The sequence below is a fragment of the Rana temporaria genome, chromosome 9, assembly GCF_905171775.1.
Source record: "Rana temporaria chromosome 9, aRanTem1.1, whole genome shotgun sequence".
NCBI lineage: Eukaryota > Metazoa > Chordata > Amphibia > Anura > Ranidae > Rana > Rana temporaria.
This window is the reverse complement of record NC_053497.1, coordinates 70,537,219-70,559,741: the sequence shown is the minus strand read 5'-3', so window position 1 is coordinate 70,559,741 and position 22,523 is coordinate 70,537,219. Positions and strand designations below refer to the sequence as shown.

At 41.6% G+C, this 22,523-nt stretch overlaps 1 protein-coding gene across 1 annotated transcript in view; it reads right to left on the bottom strand.

The window, feature by feature from the left end:
* Window positions 1–1,402: 1,402 nt before the first annotated feature.
* Window positions 1,403–22,523, bottom strand: part of VGLL1 (vestigial like family member 1) — a 44,435-nt gene continuing 23,314 nt past the window's right edge. Inside the window, exons 3-4 of the mRNA XM_040323755.1 lie at window positions 6,257–6,658; window positions 1,403–1,769 (exon numbers count right to left, since the gene is read on the bottom strand). Of these exons, the coding sequence (XP_040179689.1) occupies window positions 1,696–1,769; window positions 6,257–6,658 (476 nt within the window). The 3' untranslated portion in view covers window positions 1,403–1,695. The remainder of the gene's footprint in view (window positions 1,770–6,256; window positions 6,659–22,523) is intronic.

Below are 22,523 nucleotides of genomic sequence, written 5' to 3'. Positions count from 1 at the left end.
TTCCAGGTGCTGTACTTGACAATAAATTTTGCCTGAAGCTTTTCAGAAAGCAGTCAGTGACCCACCACTGGTTAAAGCTAGCCTGGCATGAATGGTGCCAAAGGGCGGGCGTATAGCCAGGGGTCATCACCAATGGTAACTAGAGCTGAGCTTAAAACCAGAGCAGAGTGTAATGCCCTGTACACACAATCAGGCTTTAGCCCGACCAAACTCACATCGGAATTCCAAAGGAATTCCATTGGAGGAAAAGAGAACATGTTGCCTATGTAAACTCAGATGGAATTCCTCGGAATATCCGATGTAAAAACTCAGATGGGCATACACACGGTCGGAATTTCCGATGGAAAAAATCAGTCTTTTTCCATCGGAAATTCCGATTGTGTGTACGAGGCATAAGAATTTGGTTAGTAATCAAAGTCAAGGCAGGGGGAGGTCAAGACTGCTTAGAACAAATTGGTCAACAACAAAGGTGAATCCTAGAAAGAGCAAAGAATCACACCGCAAATTAGCAAACTCTGTGACAAGCATCTTAAGAGTGGAAAAATTTACTCTTAAAAAAGAAACCTGTGGACATGCTCAACCAAAGCCCTCCAAGTGGGAAGCACAATTTAGGGCATTAGGCAATGTTTGTGTGTATGTATAGATGCAGAAGTAGAATATTGGGAGCCCTCATCGGAGGAAGCCAAAAGTAGTGAGAGCCAGCAAGGGAATTAGAATGCACACCAAAGGAAACACTGAGGAAAAATTGTCATAAAGATGAGTCAGTAAGAACTGACCCACAGCAAAATACTCAATGCCCGACCAGTCCCCCAAATGGCTGACTGCATGGTCATAGGAATGCTTTGCAGATAAGTTCCCGGGGTAATTGGTAATTTATGAGACTTCCGCTATCAAATTTTCAGAATGTTCAGGGCTCCTTCTCACGTTGACTTGTCTTAATTCGCATTAATAATGTGATACCTACTGTTTATAGAGATGGGATCGTAGAATCAGTAAAACTTGCTTTCAGGTTTTTTTAAAGGATCACCTTGGTTCTCACATATCAAAGTATTCTCCTTGAGAACTGCAGCTATTGAGGCCCCGTACACACGACCAGTTTCCTCGGCAGAATTCAGCTTCCGACCGAGTTTCTGGCTGAATTCTGCCGAGGAAACTGGTCGTGTGTACACTTTCGGCCGAGGAAGCCGACGAGGAGCTCGGCGAGGAAATAGAGAACATGTTCTCTATTTCCTCGTTGTTCTATGGGAGCTCTCGTCCCACCGAGCTCCTCGGCGGCTTCAGGGCTGAACTGGCCGAGGAACTCGATGTGTTTGGCACGTCGAGTTCCTCGGCCGTGTGTACGAGGCTTCAGTCTATACTCCCAACATACATTTAATTAACATATCAAATTTTTTTTTCTCTTGAATGATGCCTATCCACAGATTTCAGATGATTAGCTTGCCCCCCAAGTGGCTAAATAATAACAAATGACAACTCTTGTGTGACTTCAAAAAGAAAAAACTTAGTAAAGTGTCTCTCAAATAAAGAAATACCATTATTTCATCCTTAAAGAAGATATCTACAAAACAATCATCGTTTTCATGTGGAGGTCAACTCATTAAAATGTCCTTTGATGTACAATAGCAATGTACAGCGGATGCTACAGAAATGTCCAGAAAGTCACTTCTTAGCGCTTTACAAAGATGAAATAAGTACTTAATAAAAATATAAATCCTTCCTTCTCTCTTGTGCGTGGAAAAACTCCTTTCTTCTTTCCTGGGCATGAAGACCTAAAGTGAAGAAAAATATAATATTACAGACACTAATTTGCAATATAAGATTGTACTTTTATTGTTATGACAGATCAGCAAACTGCAGTAAGAATGTTATTATCTTTAATCTGATTCTGAAAGTGAAAAAACAGTAAACTCCAGGTAAAACACTAGATTCAGCCATAATTATGTAAAGCACAGAGAAGAGTTTAGGTAGCAGAAAAGCTAAGTATTTCCTCTCTTTTTTTTCAGGTACACTTGTTTTCTGAAACTTTTATAGGGCGCACGAGCGCTGCCCCCCCTATCCTCCCCACCCCCCTATATGCAATGTATAGACTCATGCATAGCAAGAGGCTAAAATAACAGGAAACCTAATTTCTGCCAGTTTGCTAGCATTCGTAAGGCCGGGTTCACACCGCCGCCGCAAGCGATGCACAGCAGGGGTCCGGTGCGTGCTGGTTCACCGGTTCAGGTCTGATTTCAGCCCGAATTTTGGGCTGAAATCGAACCTAAAACGCACCAAAAAAGACACACGGTTTTCCGGCACACCGGACCTGCTGCAGAGATATGTAAACTGGCTCCATAGGGAGCCAGTCACATTCTCCTGCTATGCAAATTGAATGTGGGGAAATGCACATTCAGTTCGCATAGGTGTGAACCCGGCCTAAAGTGTCAGTAATCTATAGGCATGAAAATTGGAGAGAATACAATAAGATAAGTGGGGTTGTTGCCTATAGCAGCCAAATAACATTCTTGTTATTTCCATATAATGAACGGTAGAACCAGATTGCTCGCTTCAGTTTTTCTTATTTTATTTTCTATGATATAGTCCCTTTGTGGTATTATATTCAATGCCACCCTAAATGGTAATTTTAGTAAGTTGTGTGAATTATTTAAACTCTGTTATTTAGTGTATCAAGCGATAATTTTCATTCAAAGCATTCAGTTCATACATATAAATACTGCATTAGTGCTAAATCATGATTTTGAAATAGTATTAAATGGTTTGTGTATTGAAAGCCTAATGAATCACAAGTTTTCCTTGCACTGCTTCCATATTCTTCTCCCCCTCAGCAGGCACCTTATAGATCCACACAATTATTGACAGACCAAAGGCTAGCGGTGTTTTATGGGACAAAAATGTCAGCGATATTTTTGACTTAATTGACTTTTATATAAAAAAAAACACAAAAATCAATCACAACATCAAATAAAGCATGCAGTTCAGTGCTCTGTGCTATAAAAGCTTCAGAGATATACCAAACAATTTTCATTTGTAAAATTAGCACATAAAGCATGGTAATGAAAATATTATATGCATTACTCTCTATTGATTTGGCCCTTATAGTAAGTACTGTAATTTCAACAAAGCTTTCAACAAAGGCAAATGTCAGTTCACAGAAAACTGATATTTTACTTTTGGGCAGATGGCTCTTTTAATATGATTCTAAGATAAAGAACACAGGGAACATTGCCTAACATAAGGAAAGCTGAAGTAGTAGACATTAATGCTTGGAACAGACTTCCGGCAGACATAGTGAGTCAGTCAACAGAAACTGAATTTAAAGTAGAGCTATGGCCTTCCATTAAATTAAAGCTTAGAACTCAAACAAATAATATGGATCCTGATCCTTTAAAGTATGAATACCAGCACAGTGCTTGTGCTGTGTAATTTGGCATTTTCTATCATCTAAAATACCTGACTGATCCTGCCTGGTGCTGCCCCTCCTTTTGTAAACTGACTACGTTTATCAGGGCTGCTGAGCCCTGACACTGTGATAAGTTTGCGTGCTTCCGTCATCTGCTGTATCTCCTCTTTCCCTTCCTGCTGCTGAAATAACTTTGTGTACTTTATAGAGTCCCCTTTGTTCAAAGATGTTATGTGCCCCAGTGTATGTTCTATATAAAAAATATGTTGCTGTATACCTTATTTCACGTGACTGCCCACCAGTCTACTCCTTTCCCCCCTTCTGCCCGGTAGACGTCAGCAAGGGATTCTCAGCCCCTCTGGCTGTACTTTTCAGAGGAGAGAGGAGAGCGGCGGGTAGTCACGTGAGCGTGAGGAGTAGGGAATCTCTGACAAGTGTACTACATTGTGACAAACTAATGCTGGCCATACATTATACAATTTTCTTGTACAACTTTCCTTTTGATTTACCACAACCATAAATCTACTTTCAATTTGTATACAATCAGGCCTATGTACTACATAATTTGATACAAAAAACTCATGCTGGAGTGAAATAAAATGTCAAAGGTGAGTAATATACTGCAGCTGCTGCACAAAAAGTGCTAAAATTTCAAATATAGTAATCAGATGAGGAGCAGCGCTGGCAGTACAGTACTAAACAACCTACATGGTGCAAAATGTATATAAGTGGCAACATATGTAGAGAAATATAACAAAACAAATAACAATGTAACAATATGTGACGCGCTACAAAACTTAGTTATTAAAGCGGAGTTTGACCCTAAAAATGAACTTTCTATTAACAGCTTGCCTTTAATTTGACTCACTTTTATCTGGCTTTCGTAATCTGCCTAGTTTCTGGTCCTAGGTGGTTCAACTTCCTGTCCTAAGACCCCATTTCCTCCTGGGAAATGATGACACTCTTTTCCCAGGAGTCTCTGGGCATTACTGTGCCTAAAAATTGCCCAGCGTGCACCTCTCCCTGAAAACCAGGAAGAAAAAGGAACTGGGCTTCACATGCCCACACATATGATGGATACGGCCACAACATGAGCTGGAGGATATAAGGCAAGTGTTTGCAATGATGAATGTATGCCCAGAACCCCGCTTTAATAACTACTTTTTGTAGCACGTCACATATTGTTACATTGTTTTTTGTTTTGTTATATTTCTCTACATATGTTGCCACTTATATATACTGTATGTTGTACTAGGTTGCCTTGTACTACATAGTTGAAGGTAAATCTAAAGGAAATTAAACAATAAATTATATAAAGTAAAGTATAAAGCTTAATAGCTAGATTCAGAGAGTTACGGCGGCGTATTAGTAGATACGCCGTCGTAACTCTGAATCTACGCCGTCGTAAATTTAAGCGTATTCTGGAAACCAGATACGCTTAAATTAGGCTAAGATACGAGCGGCGTAAGTCTCCTACGCCGTCGTATCTTAGGGTGCATATTTATGCTGCCCGCTAGGTGGCTCTTCCGTTGATTTCGGCGTAGAATATGCAAATGAGCTAGATACGCCGATTCAGAAACGTACGTGCGCCCGGCGCATTTTTTTACGTCGTTTACGTAAGGCTTTTTCCGGCGTAAAGTTAGTCGAACAAAAAGCTGGCCTAGCCAATGTTAAGTATGGACGTCGTTCCCGCGTCGAATTTTGAAATGTTTACGTCGTTTGCGTAAGTCGTCCGTAAATGGGGCTGGACGTAATTTACATTCACGTCGAAACCAATACGTCCTTGCGGCGTACTTTGGAGCAATGCACACTGGGATATGTCCACGGACGGCGCATGCGCCGTTCGTTAAAAACGTCAATCACGTCAGGTCACGAATCTTTTACATAAAACACGCCCCCATGTTCCTTATATAAATTAGGCGCGCTTAGGCCAGCCCATTTACGCTACGCCGCCATAACTTAGGAGGCAAGTGCTTTGTGAATACAGCACTTGCCTCTCTGACTTACGGCGGCGTAGTGTAAAGACGATACGCTACGCCGGGTCAAAATTAAGCCGCCCTACCTGAATCCAGCTATAAGTATTCAGAAATATCAAGTCTGTATAATAACAGAGGCATGTTTTGTGAAGACCCTTGATGCCCACTTCAAAAAGATAATTAATAAAAAAAAGTTCTGATAATGTATTTATGCGGTCAAGGAGCCCCAGTGGGTATTAAAAAATGTGCAGCTTTATTAAATGTTCATTTGTTTATTTTTTCATATCTGTAGACCTTTTGTCCCCCCCCCCCCCCCACCCCCAGAAGCTAAAAAAAAAAAATCCTTTGTTGCTAGGATGTGAAAACTGTTGGCTTTCATGCCTGCAATGCTGAGTGAGCATCTAATGGTTTTAATGTCTTGGCAATAAGATGGGATCTGGGGATTGCTAACTGGGAAATTTTGGCCAGACTTCCTAGGGGGCCCAAATGGCCTACAGGTATGGCAATATAATGAATAATTGTTTTACAAAGCTGCAGTTTCTTAATACTTACTGAAGCCCTTTGAGTGTATGGGCTATTTTCTGGAAAAGATGAACTTTGTCTTGAAGAAGAAAAAAATTAGCTTTGGTCAGAATGACGAAACGGTCTGGTTTTTAAACTGATTAGCTCATCACTTCTTCTGCTCTCTTGTCTCCGTCGCCTCTCCTTTTGTAATGGCCACAATAAAGTGCAGCATCTAACTTTCACTCGAGACCATGAAACTCAACCCCATATATTTCACCCTCAAAGTCATTGAAAGTTGTAAGATGTCACACTAGCACCACAACTGATATACCCACTTTACAGACAGACACATTAACACTAAAAGACAGAAATGTACCTGCTTGTGTGTGAGTTCTTTGATTCACATTTTCAGATATAGAAGGCCCAGTAGCTGCGGACGTGAGGAGATCAGGTTTCGATGCTGACTCCTGCAGCTGACCCGAATATCTCTCAGGCTGCAGGAGATTAAGAAATGAGCCACATTTTCCATCAGGTCCTGGAACCATATGAAATTCTGGCACTGAATGGTGGTGATACACAGAATTAACATGGGCAGGGGGTCCAAAATGGTGGAAATGCCAGAGATCTGCCGGCTGCTGGTGCTGCTGGTAGGCTGCTGTGGATGGGTAGTGTTCAGACGGTGAGCCCAGTGGTGATAATACAGGAGATGTCATCTGAACAGGTGGGTTGGATTGATAGGGCTTTGTCCAGGTGTAATCTTCCACCAACACATTACCGCCTGCAATGTCAAGAACAGAAGCTGAAAATTGGTGGAAATAACAACATTTCAGAAAGGTAATACAGTACTATAATGTATTTCAAGCCACAGTGCTGCAGTGATGTTAGCATCTTTTGTAACCAACTTTGTTGTGCCCTATTTTATCATAATATATATAATTTGATTTCTTTTTCATAAAAAAAAAATGCACACTCCTAATTTTTAACAGGCATAAAGGCTTTAAGAGAACACCTAGTCTATTTTGCTGCAGTTTTAATATCTATTTGATCGGCCTTTCCAAAAATTTAATTTTAGTCAGTACACAATTTGCTGTTTGAATGTGCCAATTCGCCCAGGTGCAACAGATCTTTACTTTATGGTATGTTTATTTCCTAGGATGGTCAGCGCCATCTAGTGAAACTAATGCAATATTTTTCTTGATTAAGGTATTTCATGAAAAATACTGCATAATCGCCACTAGATGGTGCTGACAATTCTAGGAAAAAAACTTATAGTCATATTATGATGAAGATTTGGTGTGCCTATGTGAATTGGTGACACATTTGCAAAGCAAATGTTTATACATAGACCCCTTAGTTTAACTTTCACATTTTACATGATTGCTGTATTATATTTTGATTACTATATCATGCATACTGATTTGCACGGTACATTGGTTTTTGCTGTTGGGAGCATGGTGCTGGCTTTTTACACAGGAAGCAAGTAGAAATCCCTATATGTTGTACTTAAAGTGGAAATTCACCTAAAAGGGGAAGTTCCGCTCCTCCTCCTTCCCCCCCATTCCATCACAATGTTTTTGACAGGTACCCATTCCCCCTTTTGACCCCCCCCCCCCCTTTCCCCCACAGCGTTCTGGGACAGAAAACTGTGGGACCATTCATAAAGCACCGTATGGAAGTTGCAAGCCGACTGTGAAGCAACAAGGTTTAACTGCTGGTTTCCCTTAGTTAAGATTCCAGCGCGTGGCCCCCGAAGCCAAATAAAAAATCGGCTCGGGTAAAGACAGCCCTGGATCCTGGTGCAGGTAAGTGTCCTTATATTCAAAGTCAGCAGTTACAGTATTTGTAGCTGCTGCCTTATAATTTTTTTGGGGGGGAAACTGGAGCGCTCTTTTTTAACCCTGCTAACCTAACTCTTCATAGAATGCCTTACCTACCCCAACACTTAACCATAACCCTAACATGTAGACTAACCCTTAAATTCAGTCCTGAAGCTAAACCTCTCTAAATCCTTGGCAACTACAAGTGAAGGCTGAATATCAGAATGATCCATAGATCCAGAGATTTAGGCAGCTGAGTTTGCATGTAAATATTGATTATTTTCCTGGAAAAGTCATACTTGGAGATGCTCCCTTCAGTCTCTCTGACAATCTCTTTTAGTCCTTACAGTATATGTGCTGCATGACCTCGCTAACCAAACTGGTATAATCCTTACCTTAATTGTAACCATTGACTTTACATTAAACTAATCTAACCTTCTACAGTTGTATGCAAAAGTTTAGGAACCCCTGACAATTTCCATGATTGTCATTTATAAATATTTGGGTGTTTGGATCAGCAATTTCATTTTAATCCATCAAGTAACTGAAGGACACAGTAATATTTCAGTAGTGAAATGAGGTTTATTGGATAAACAGAAAATGCGCAATATGCATCAAAACTAAATTAGACATGTGCATACATTTGGGCACCCCAACAGAAAAATCACATCAATATTTAGTAGAGCCTCATTTAGCAGAAATAACAGCCTCTAGACCAGTGGTTCTCAACCTGGGGGTCGGGACCCCCTCGGGGGTCGAATGATGATTTGCCAGGGGTCACCGAATCCTGGGCTGTTCCTGAAGCCTGCGGCCTTTCAATGTCGCCCAGCTGGGCTGTTCATGAAGCACGCGGCCACCCACTCAGCCTCTTCGTAGCCACCCATTCAGATCACGGTATGGCTGGGGGGCTGGTTGGAGCGCAAATTACTAGTCTTGCCTAGGGTGCTGACAACCCACGCTATGAAAATAATTTTACTGTTAGGGGTCCCCACAACTTGGGAAATTTTATCAAGGGGTCATGGCACTAGAAGGTTGAGAACCACTGCTCTAGACGCTTCCTATAGACTGTAATGAGTGTCTGGATTCTGGATGAATGTATTTTGGACCATTCCTCCTTACAAAACATCTCCAGTTCAGTTAGGCTTGATGGTTGCCAAGCATGGACAGCCCGCTTCAAATCAATGATATTCAGGTCTGGGGACTGGGATGGCCATTCCAGAACATTGCACTTGTTCCTCTGCATAAATGCCAGAGTCGATTTTGAGCAGTGTTTTGGGTCGTTGTCTTGTTGAAATATGTAGCCCCAGCGTAACTTCAGCTTTGAGACTGATTCCTCAACATTATTCTCAAGAATCTGCTGATATTGAGTGGAAACCATGCGACCCTCAACTTTAACCAGATTCCCAGTACAGACACTGGCCACACAGCCACACAGCATGATGGAACCTCCACCAAATTTTACTGTGGGTAGCAAGTGTTTTTCTTGAAATGATGTGTTCTTTTGCCGCCATGCATAATGCCCCTTGTTATGACCAAATAACTCAATCTTTGTTATATCAGTCCACAGCACCTAATTCCAAAATTAAGCTGGCTTGTCCAAATGTGCGTTTGCATACCTCAAGCGACTCCGTTTGTGGCGTGTGTGCAGAAAAGGCTTCTTTCGCATTACTCTCCCATACAGCTTCTCCCTGTGGAAAGTGCGCCGAATAGTTGAAGGATGCACAGTGACACCATCTGCAGCAAGTTGATGTTGTAGGTCTTTGGAGGTGGTCCGTGGGCTGTTTTTGACCGTTCTCACCATCCTTCGCCTTTGCCTCTCCAATATTTTATGTGCCCGCCACTTCTGGCCTTAACAAGAACTGTGCCTGTGGTATTACATCACCTCACTATGTTCCTCACGGTGGACACTGACAGCTCATATCTCTGCCATAACTTTGTGTAGCCTTCCCCAAAACAGTAATGTAGAACAATCTTTGTTTTCAGGTCATTTGATAGTTGTTTTGAGGCCCCCATGTTGCCACTCTTTAGAGGAGAGTCAAAGAGAACAACAACTTGCAATTGGCTACCTTAAATACCTTTTGTCATTAGTGGATGCCCCTGTCTATGAAGTTCAAGGCTTAATGAGCTCACCAAACCAATTGTGTGTTTCAATTAATCAGTGCTAAGTAGTTACAGGTATTCAAATCAACAAAATGACAAGGGTGCCCAAATTTATGCACTTGTCTAATTTTGTTTTGATGCATATTGTGCATTTTCTGTTAATCCAATAAACCTAATTTCACTACTGAAATATTACTGTGTCCTTCAGTTATTTGATAGATCAAAATGAAATTGCTGATCCAAACACCCAAATATTTATAAATGACAATCATGGAAATTATCAGGGGTTCCTAAACTTTTGCATACAACTGTAACTGAACCTTAACATTAAACAATCCCACCCTGCAGTATATAGGTCACCTGTAGATAGGCATTTCCATTTGAATACTGCTCAAATGCATATGCTCAAATGGAAAAGCAGCATTTGGCAAGAAAAGGCTGGGTTTGCCCTGTTTTGCCTGCAGTTCAAATACACCTCTAAAGGACATTCTGCACCCAAAGAAACACAACACAAAGCAGATCAAACGCAACCTGTGAGCTGTAATTACACTGCTCTATTGAAGTCAATAGGAATTTGCTGACCTGCATTTGATGTGTGTTTCAAATGAAGATCAAGCAAAGGAAAACAACAACCTTCTACTTGAGCCTTTTTCTGCACTGGGAGTAGTACCAACATATCCTCATAGTCCTATGCCAAAATACTAGTTCACACTACTGCTAAAAGTAATTGATCCACATATTCTCCATCCAGTGCATTGGCTGTCAACTTATGAGCTAAAGAGTGCCTCAAGTGTGTTCAATATATGTAATGCTTGAGAGGACTGTCAGAAACTGCAGACCTAATAGAGGAAATGAGGGTCATGCCTCATACACATGACCAGTTTTCCCGTCGGGAAAACTGCCATGACAGCCTTTGGCCAGGAAAACTTACTGTGTGTATGCTCCATGGCAGTTTTCCCGACAGGAAAACCACGGGGAATACCGGTAGGAAAAATGAGAACATGTTGTTGTCTTTTTTCCTGCCGGGATTCCCGGCAGTCTTTTTCCCGGCAGTTTTCCTATGGGAAACACTGAGGTGGAACATACACAGGGCCGGGTTTCTCGACCAAAGCTGTCATGGCAGTTTTCCTGACAGGAAAACCGACCGTGTGTAGGGGGAAAAAGCTGCCAAGCAGGTTCTAGGTTTTCCCCTTGGTTTTCCTGGCTGACTTTTTACCGCCTGGAAAACCGATCGTGTGTACAAGGCATCAGAGAGTGTGGGTACCTTTTTCGCCAGGGATATGCTACAGAAGACAATACTAAACTGAGAACATGTTACATGAAGCTAGTAGAAATCAATGCTATTACCCTAATCAATGTTCCCAATACAGCCTGCTGAGGTCCGAGGGCTGCAAATCATATAGCAAATGGCCACAAGTTGTGCACCAGGGATCTAGTGGCTATCTCTGTATGTACTTGGAAATGCAGAGCCAATCATATTAACAATTCAGTTACATAGAGTGTGTTGTTTGCAGTACAGTAAGTCAGGGGTAACAAATGGGAGCTGTTCTTGCTTGGTTGTTTTTAAGGGTGCAAGTTCTGTGATTTCTGGAACAATTATGCAGCCAGTAATGCTGGAACTTCTGAAGCACATTTGCCTTTTCTTTTTAGAAACAAAAGAAGAAGCCAATTCTCATGGGTTCTGATGTTTTTACTTCCCCCAGAACAAGTATAAAGATAAGAAACACTGACACTCATTCAAAGCATGCTTTAATCCAATCTGTGACTTAAAAGTGCTTGAGGGAAGACAATATAGTTACAATACAATTCAATACAGGAGGGACCAGAGGGCCCTTCTCTTTAGGCCGTGTACACACGATCAGTCCATCCGATGAGAACGGTCCGAAGGACCGTTTTCATTGGTTAACCGATGAAGCTGACTGATGGTCTGATGTGCCTACACACCATCGGTTAAAAAACCGATCGTGTCAGAACGCGGTGGCGTAAAACACACAACGTGCTGAAAAAACGAAGTTCAATGCCTCCAAGCATGCGTCGACTTGATTCTGAGCATGCGCGGCTTTTTGACCGATGCTTTTGCATACTAACGATCGTTTTTGATCTATCGGTTAGGCGTCCATCGGTTAAATTTTAAAGCAAGTTCTCTTTTTTTGACCGAAGGATAACTGACCAAAGGGGCCCACACACGATCTGTTTGGACCGATGAAACGGACCGTTTTCATCGGTTGTGACTGATCGTGTCTACGCGGCCCTTAGAGCTTACAATCTAGAAGGGAGAGTCAAGTGGAACAAAGGGTAGCAGCTGTGGGGGATGATCAGATGGACAAATGAAAATACAGTTGTTAGGTGTGGGTAGAATAGGCTTCTCTGAAGAGGAGGGTTTTCAGGGATCCTCTAAAAGCTAAGAGAGTAGGAGATGGACAGATTGGGGGTAAGGACAAGGACGTATTTAGCTATCATGTTGCCCTATAAACACCCAAAAGAGGATGCCAACGTACAAGCTCCATCATCTCATTATCTTAGGAACAAGTGCTTGAATGTGCCATTGTGATCTGCTTTATATACTATAACTATATAGACCATGAAACAAGAGGCAGTAGAGGTGTTTCATTGTTTCTATGTACAGTTCTCTATATTTAGCCTTAAATTTCAAAATCATGGGAAACTCAACCAAACGTGTTAATTTTTGGGATTGGTGTTGCCCACTCTAAGCTTGCTGCCCTAGGCTCTGATACATGAGTACCATTATGTTAAATACAACCCTGATCATAGATGTTATTGTCTGAAGGTTTCAGTAAAAAAACTCCAAATTCAGGAGTATCAGGACAAACTAATGGCTCTCAGGGTCATTACTGAATCCCATTTAATTAGTATGCCTCTTAAGAAGAAAAGAGTCTGATAAATGCTAATTGACAGGTTAATGTGTCATTACATTTGGTTCTATGGCTAACAAGCCTCACTAATGGATAGTGAGACCTGCTAACTGCGACAAGTTCACACTGTAGGGAGGCCCTTATGCACATCAATACCAACACTTACAAATGCTTGAAATTTTCTGTGATTTATAGTTAAATTTGACTGAAAATTGATTTGTCACTGATCAGTACAGAATTACCAAGCTAATGAGGATATGAGCAGTAGCTAATAGCATAGGATCATTTTATAAACCAAATACATTTGTTCCAAAGACTCATATCAGATGACAGTTTATTATTTTTTACGTAAATGTTTGAATCAAATTGATTGGATGACTATAAAAAAAAAAAGAGGGCTTGTTAACAAAAATACTTTGTATTTTTTTTTTTCAGGGATCTGGTATAAATCTCTAAGTTGCATGCTAGCTTTACAGAAGTCATATTACTGTCAATGAAGTTGTATGTATTTAGCATCACTGTTATTGGGGGGAGTATTCAGGATAGGAGTTATGCCGCGTACACACGCTCGGAATTTCCGACAACTAATGTTCCATGGGAACTTTTAGTCAGAAATTCAGACCGTGTGTACAGAGGCGTATCTAGTGAAAATAGCACCTATGGCAAACGCTGAAACTGCGCCCCTTTGGAAACATTTGAAACCCATCTTTCAGATAACCTTAACAAAAAAAAATCAGCTAACAAAACTAGTGATATTTATCATCCCTTGTGATACCTTGGGTAGTGACATATCCTCTTTATGGAGAAATCTGCGGTTTATTAGACCCCTGATACCTCCTCTGCCCTCCAAGGCCAGGAAAATGCAGAACCAATACTGGAAGTGATGAAATCTTCATCACTTAAGGCCTCAGTTTTCACAGAGGAGAGGAAGAAACTGATGTTCCTCCTTCTTCTTTGTGCGCTGCCAACCCGACCAGATGGAATGGTAGAGCTTGGGAGAACAGGTGAGGGCTGTGGCTGAATGCAGCAGGGATAGCGCTGCCATTGTCCATTAGCAAAGATGCTGAAAAGGAGATCCTGCCTATGCTCGGAAGGAGGGAAGAAGAGACCCTCAGACCCTGGTAAGTGCCTTGCTGCCCAGCCACTCAACAGCGCCCCCTTCATATGGCGCCCATGGCACTTGCCATGGCTGCCATACCCTAGATACGCCACTGCGTGTGTAGGCCTCATCGGTCCATTTGAGCTGGTTCTCAAATTTTCCAACAACAAAATCCGTTCTCGTAAATTCTGATCGTGTGTGGACAAGTCTAGTCTGGTAAAACTAGCGTTCGTAATGAAGATAGCACATTCATCACGCCGTAATGTACTGAAAAGCATGAGGCTGAAAAGCGTGAATCTTTTCTGTGTACTGTTTCACACTATTCACCTGTATACCTGATTAACGTATTGCACTATGGTTGCAGCGATGTTCGCTATGATTATACGCCTGTGTAACTATTAAGTGTTATGTTTATAAAAAACAATAAAAAAGTTAACCTTTAAAAAAAAAAAAAAGCGCGAATCGTCTCTCACCAAACTTCTACTAACATACCTGGTATTGAACTTCCCTTTTCTAGTGCCGTCATACGTCACCGCGTTCTTGACGTTCGGAATTTCCGACAACATTTGTGTGACCGTGTGTATGTAAGAGAAGCTTGAGCCAACATCCGCCAGAAATGTATCCACGGTTTTGTTGTTGGAATGTCCGATCGTCTGTACGCGGCATTAGAATGACAAGCTGTTAGCAGGGGTATTTTACCTGACATACGTAAAAATCAATTATAAAGAGATATGATTTGTCTGCGTGGAGTTAATAATTGTATGCTTGTTTTATGTCAATCCCCTGATAAAAAGCGGGTCAGGTCTCCTTCCAGTGAAATTCAGGCAGGTGATTCCTTCTACTTCCACTAGGTGTCACACTATAGAAACCTATAGGATCCTAAAAGGCCAAGTCTTTTTTCATTCTACTTTTTGAAGTAGGGGGTGAATTTCCCAAAACCTACCACTCCTTCATTTGGATATGTAAGATCTTTAGTTCCTGAACTCTCAAATAACTCCTAAGCTGTCGTACACTTTACTAGTGCACAGACCCTGATCACGTGGCCACTGATTTCTACACAATTTCTATTGAAGATGTTGCTTTCCCCCTTACATTCTTTTATAACCATATCTACCAAACCAATACCAGACCAATGCTTATTTTCTCTCTGAGATAGAGGCCTATACTAAAGTCATATATAAAAAATACTATGCTTTCAAGAACCTCAACAGAGGCCTACATTGATAAATGGACATAATAATCTTGACCTTCTTATAGCAGATGTTCAGATTATTGGCTAATCTTTTAGTGATATAACCTATTTAGCCATTGCACTTTACTTCTATTGCATGCTCCCATTCCAGATCCAATACCCCGGCACCCACTAAACATGAACACATTTGTATACTGACAGCCAAAAAAAATGCAAAATGGTTATCGCCTACTTCTTTCGCTTGTCACATTTTAACCCAAGTGGTACATAAGCTAATGATACTTGACTTTGCTTCGTAAAATGTCTCTCATGACAGTGCTCATCTCCCAATGCCAATTTTGACAATATTTTGCCAATTAACCTTGAAAATTTCTCAAATGTAGTATCAAGATTCACCCTCTTAGACTTCACAGATTTCATGCAGGATTCTGCAAACTCCACAAGGACCTGGGCAGATTCACTCTTCTTATACCCATCACAAAAGCAGCAAGGGACTGAACATCCACAACACACATCTGGGGTATGTATATGGAAGATACCAAAGATAGGTTGTTGAAATTACAGTTAATACTGTATATCTGCCCACCATGCCAAAAAGAGAGATTTCAGTCCATGGCCAGTGTGGATACTTATGGCTGATGGTCAGCAAGTCTCGTACGCCCACACTTGAAGTACCACCACTGCGCCTTAGGCCTCGTACACACGGACAGACTGTCTGCTGAAAACAGTCTGCCGGACCGTTTTCAGCGGACATGTCCGCCCGGAGATTTCTGTCTGATGGTTGTACACACCATCAGACAGAAATCCGCGCATACATGATAAGCGGTGACGTGGCCGCGCCATCGCCGCGACGATGATGCGGCGACGTGCGTGGCCCTGGAAGTTCAATGCTTCCACGCATGCGTCGGTGTCCGGTGAGTCTGTACAGACGACCAAACATGTCTGACGGACAGGCTTCCAGCGGACATGCTAAGAAATTTTTGTCCGCTGGAAAACGGTCGGCTGGACAAATGTCCGCTGGAAACCTGTCCGATAGGCCGTACACACGACCGAACATGTCCGCTGAAACTGGTCCGCGGACCAGTTTCAGCGGACATGTTCGGTCGTGTGTACAGGGCCTTAAGGAAAAACAACTGACTAACCTGCTGCCACTTTAATGATGTGGAAATGTGATTGTATTTTTTACCTATATCTAAACGCAATAGTGAAAAAATAAGTGGTGCTAAATTGCACCTATAAAGATGATGACAATGTGATAATTCAAATTATCAGTGTAACAATATCACCCTGTGACAAGTGAAATAAACTACATTCAATAAAAAGTTCATAAGCATAATGAAATTCATCCAAAAAGAGGGTTGATCCAGTGTAAAATTTTCTGATCTTCCACCACACCACTCAGTGCCAGTGATTCCGCTTCCTTTGGATGACACACTCACCAGATATTTATGCCTTACACTCTTGTGCTTGGCAAAATCGCTTTAAACCACACAGACAGGGTTAGCTGATCTCCGTTATCCAGCCGCAAACATGTAAATTGGGTCTCTCCACATGTAAATAAAAAATGCTCCAAATACAGTAGTGTAATATTGTAAAACCAGTTTAATAAAATGCTATGTGAAAGCAACGGGAGCGGAATCACTGGCACTGAGTGGTGGAAGATCAGAAAAGTTTACACTGGATCAACCTTCTTTTCGGATGAATTTCATTATGCTTATGAACTTTTTTTTTAATGCAGTTTATTTCACTTGTCACAGGGTGATATTGTTACACTTATAATTTGAATTATCACATTGTCATTGTCTTTGTAGCGATACTTTAACCACTTAATCCCCGGACCATATTGCTGCCCAAAGACCAGAGCACTTTTTGCGATTCGGGACTGCGTCGCTTTAACTGACAATTGCGCAGTCGTGCGACGTGGCTCCCAAACAAAATTGGCGTCCTTTTTTTCCCACAAAGCGAGCTTTCTTTTGGTGGTGATTGATCACCTCTGCGGTTTTTATTTTTTGCGCTATAAACAAAAATAGAGCGACAATTTTGAAAAAAAATAATATTTTTTTACTTTTTGCTATAATAAATATCCCCCAAAAATATATAAAAAAAAACATTTTTTTTCCTCAGTTTAGGCCGATACGTATTCTTCTACATATTTTTCGTAAAAAAATTTGCAATAAGCGTTTACTGATTGATTTTCGCAAACGTTATAGCGTTTACAAAATAGGGGGTATTTTTATGGCATTTTTATTAATATTTTTTTTTTACTAGTAATGGCGGCGATCAGCGATTTTTTTTCGGTACTGCGACATTATGGCTGGGTGTGTTCTTACTGTGGGGGGGATGGCCTCACTAGGGGAAACACTGATCTTCTGTTCATACATTGCATGAACAGAAGATCAGCTTTTCTCTCCCTGACAGGATCGGAAGCTGTGTGTTTACACACACAGCTCCCGGTCCCCGCTCTGTAACGAGCAATCGCGGGTGCCTGGCGGCGATCGCGGCGCGCACGCGCCCCTAGTGGCCGCAAAGAGAGCGAGAGCCGACCTGCCGCCGTATAATGACAGTGCGCGGTCAGCAACTAGTTAAAGTGTACCGGTATGAAGTTGTGTTTCTTTTCTTTTCTTTTTAGGCTTTTCTTTGCACTCGGTTGGAGGTCCATACAGTGCAATTTAGCGCCCCTTATTCTTTCACTATTGAATTCAGATAGAGGTAAAAAAATACAATCACAGTATGGATACTTGAATAGCCCTTGCAACCATGGGGGCAGAAATGACAATAACTACAGTTTTCTATGTTGACTTTGCATGTCAGATATTTGTGCGCTTCAAATTCCATACACAACAGAAAAAATGAAAATCAAGGTTTCTAGTAAAACTGGAAATCTCTTTGTATAAATACAATAGGCCCTCACTCCCAGCCTTCCAAACATGCAGAGGTGTGGCTTGAAGATTTCACATACAGTATCCATCTTGAAATTGTTCATTGCCAGTTATTGAGCTGAGGGCTTGGCATGGCATGGCATGTTTCTCTACAGAGACTAGCAAATCAAACAGTAAATATGCACCAGCACTTCAGTTGTAACTACATAAGATATTTTTGTTTAATTAGAAATCCCATTGTAGGCAGGCAAATTGCAAGTAGCAGGTAATTATGTTTAAAAATTCAGTGCAGAAGCTGTGTTGAAATCCTTAAAAAATCTATAGGAATGTAAAGACCTGACATAAAATGTAAATTATTATCCTTTATTAACAGTTTTATTAACAGTTTTCAAGATCTGAAACTCCTGCTTAGTTATAATTTATATGCATAGGAAATTTTGCATACGTGGTATTTCACAGATTTTGAGTCTAAATTAATCCCCCACAGATGTCCCAATTGATAGTAAAGTCTCATGACAAAAGCCTATAAGAAGCAAAACTCAATGTCGGCCATCTGGAGCTGTGGTTTGTAATTAAGAAATAATTACCAGTATACTAGTATCATACACTCTGCATAAAAATATAAGCCGCTGTGCTATGATACCACTATGATAAAAAAAAATATTGTGTTCGGATAAGTGTATGTACATGTCACAGTATTCAGGACATGAGTTTTCTTCATATGCCTATAAGTTTATTTTTCTCTGCATTTACAGGACAGATCAATCACTAATCATTTTCTAACTGCTTAGTGTACTAACACAAAACTAAACATGTTAAACAATATTATGTTTTACTCCCTTTTGCTGGCTTATTTTTAACATATATTCCTTCTAATACCACCAGCCCATCTATTGGATTGAACCTTACTAGAATCTTCAGCATCCAGCATTTTTGGTTGTGTCAATGTCTGTGATCTCTGTTACAAATTCCTGCTGTATAGATCAGTTGTTCTAGGGAAGTTTTTCTATAAAACATCTTTTGTACTTAAAACCTTCTTTCAAAAAATCTATTGAAAGAAAATACAAAATTATATATATACTGTATGGGCCAGATTCAGAAAGAATTACGTTGCGCAGCGGCGGCATAACATATCCCATTTACGTTACACCGTCGCAGGTTTCCAGCGTAAGTGCCTGATTCACAAAGCACTTACCTGTAAACTTGCGGCGGTGTAACGTAAATCCGCTCGGCGCAAGCCCGCCTAATTCAAATGGGGCGGGCACCATTTAAATTAGGCGCGTTCCCGCGCCGAGCGTACTGCGCATTCAGAAATGAACAAAGCACATCCCTCTATAGTGCGTACTAGCCTGAATCCAAAGCTCATAGTGTGGCTCCTCTCTGATCCCTCTGCACGAGTCAGTGAAAAAAATCCAAGCAGGAACAACAGCCCCGTAGGAGAAAGCCTGCCCCTCCTCCATCAAAAAGAAGGTGTCTCATAGCCTCAGGTTTGTATGCTTTTCTATTGCAGTGCGTAGAGGGGGATGTGTATGTTGCAGGTACTTCTCCAGACTGATCTAATCTATTGGGGACAGCTGTCTGCTGCAGCAGCGTGGGCTTTTTCACCCCCCCCCCTTCTCTCTTCACACACAGACACTCAGAACTGCTTGTTTGGAAACTCCCTATTGGAGGTTGTCTGTAAACTCCCTATTGGAAGAGCCTGAGCCAATCATGAGACAGTAGCAAGGGACTGTGGGGGAGGAGATAAAAAGCCAGAGGAACTAGGCCAGAGCCTCTTTTTGCCTGCACCCTATGAGGAGAGCATCTGCACTCTATGTGTGTATGGAATCGTGGCCTACCAAGGGGCACACAGCCTGCAACTCCAGCCCAGAGGAACAGATTGTTCATGCAGCTCCAGCCCAGAAGAACAGACTGTCCATGCAGCTCCAGCCCAGAGGAACAGACTGTCAATGCAGCTCCAGCCCAGAGGAACAGACTGCCCATGCTAAAGAAGGACACCCTGCAACAGCTCAAGGACTGAATGCCACTGCGACACACCTGCATCTAAGATCGATCGATCGCTCAGGGGAGGTTTGCTGACTGTGTACAGGATTTGGTGAGGGGGAACCTTTAATGCTTTTCATAGAATACCACATCCAAATATTGTCCACAGAGCTCCTACATTGCCGGTGAAGATAATAAAACGCAAAGCTTTGCCTCCAGGATATTACTGCGGTTGCTTTAAAAGGAGACACACCATGGGTATTGATATCATATCACTGGGTGTGTACTGGAGGTATCCTAGGCCAGCCTGGGGTTCCCCTTTAGCCACAGCATCCCACACACACCAAAAGTTATTGGGGAGTCTATTTAATCTGTACATATTGTTACCTATTGCTTTTGTTGTTTGCATAGTGTTCCTGACGGTTTTCTTTAAGCTGTTTCTACCAAGTCCTGGGTACTTACACAGGTCCTGGCTGACTAATGTTAACCTGAATTTTACATTTCTTCAAGTAAACTACAGGAGGAACTGTGTTGTTTATTCCTGCTGAGTTATTTCATTAATCACATTGCTACTAGGTGTGCCAGAGGGGCTGGGGCAGTTCATTGGGGTTGAAAGGCAGAGTAATGGACTGAACAAACAAAAGCAGCTCCTGGGGGGTTTGCTACATGTATATTCCCTCTACTCAGCTATCAGATATCAGAGAACTCTGTGCTCTAGCTTTGTAGTGGGTGTGATGTCACATCTCTGCCCTCTGCCTGCTAAAATCCTTTGATTTGTGTTGTTTTAGAAGGTTCTACAGAACAAATGGCTGCAGATAAACAGCAGGAGGAAGTAGAAGGATTTGTTTCATCTCTGTATATCACCCGAGGCTTTACTTCACTAGGTAATATGTTACGCGTACACACGATCATTTTTTCGGCATGAAGAAAACGTAGTTTTTCAAAAAAGTCATTTAAAATGATTGTGTGTGGGCTACACATCATTTTTCAGGTTCTGAAAAACGGAAAAAAAAAAATTTGAACATCCTGCATTTTTAAACATCGTTTTAAACTATGTCGTTTTTCGGGTTGTAAAAAATGATCGTGTGTGGGCTAAAACGACGTAAAAAACCAGCGCATGCTCAGAAGCAAGTTATGAGATGGAGCACTCGTTCTGGTAAAACTACCGTTCATAATGGAGTAAGCACATTCATCACGCTGTAACAGACAGAATGGCACGAATCGTCTTTTACTAACACGGAATCAGCTAAAGCAGCCCAAAGGCGAATGGAACTTCCCCTTTATAGTGCCGTTGTACGTGTTGTACGTCACCGCTAGGGATGAGCCGAACACCCCCCGGTTCGGTTCGCACCAGAACCTTCGAACGGACCGAATGTTCGTGCGAACATTTAGAACCCCATTAACGTCTATGGGACTCGAACGTTCGAATTCAAAAGTGCTCATTTTAAAGCCTAATATGCAAGTTATTGTCGTAAAACGTCTTTGAGAACCCGGGTCTTGCCCCAGGGAACATGTATCAATGGAAAAAAAGTTTTAAAAACGGTTGTTTTTTCAGGAGCAGTGATTTTAATGATGCTTAAATAAAAAAAACAAAATGAAAAATTCCTTTAGATATCGTATCTGCTGGGTGTCTATAGTATGCCTTTGAAAACGTCTTTGAGAACCCGGGTCCTGCCCGAGGGAACAATGGAAAAAAGTTTTAAAACGGTCATTGGTATCCACTTCAGGACTCCTGAAAAACTACAGTTTTTAAAACTTTTTTTCCATTGATACATGTTCCCTCGGGCAAGACCCGGGTTCTCAAAGACGTTTTCACAGGCATACTATAGACACCCAGCAGGTACAATATTTAAAGGAATTTTTAATTTTATGTATTTTTTTTAATTTAAGCATCATTAAATTTACTGCTCTTGAATCTTTAGGTGCAAACTACAGAGCACAAGTGCAGTAAACACCAAGTAGTTTAGGTACAAACTGTAGAGCACAAGTGCAGTGCACACCGAGTAGGTTTAGGTGTAAACTATAGAGCACAAGTGCAGTAAACACCAAGTAGGTTTAGGTGAGAACTACAGAGCACACGTGCAGTACACACCTAGTAACTTTAGGTGCAAACTACATAGCACAAGTGAAGTACACACCAAGTAGCTTTAGGTGCAAAAAAAGAGCACAGGGGCAATAGGCGGCCTTTTATAGTGTGGGGCGTGTACTAAAGCCCTGAGCCATAATTGGCCAAAGCCAGGGCTCTCTGTACTGACGGCGCTGTGATTGGCCAAGTATGCAGGTCATAGTGCATGCTTGGCCAATCATCAGCGCGCAATGCCGCAGTGAATTATGGGCCATGGCGTGTCACTCGAATTTGGCGCAAAAGACCCGTTTTGTTCGTATTTCGACGAACGATCGAACATACGATCACTGGAAAACGCTACTAATACTGAGTTAGATTCCCCCATATCACAAATGGGGGCTGAGGACTCTGTTGTGAAAAGTTAGAAACTGAGAACTCTTCTTTGAACTCTTCCAAAGGATGGGGGTGGGGGGGGGGGGGTGAGAACTCTTATGTGAAAGGAGGGTAGCTGCTGATGTAATGGGTGACCCCATTTTAGACTGGATGCATTGAGATTTTGCAAAGGGTGCTGTGGCTGAAAAAAAATAATGGGAATCATTGTCTGGAGAAAGTTTGGGCACATGACAAAGTAAGTA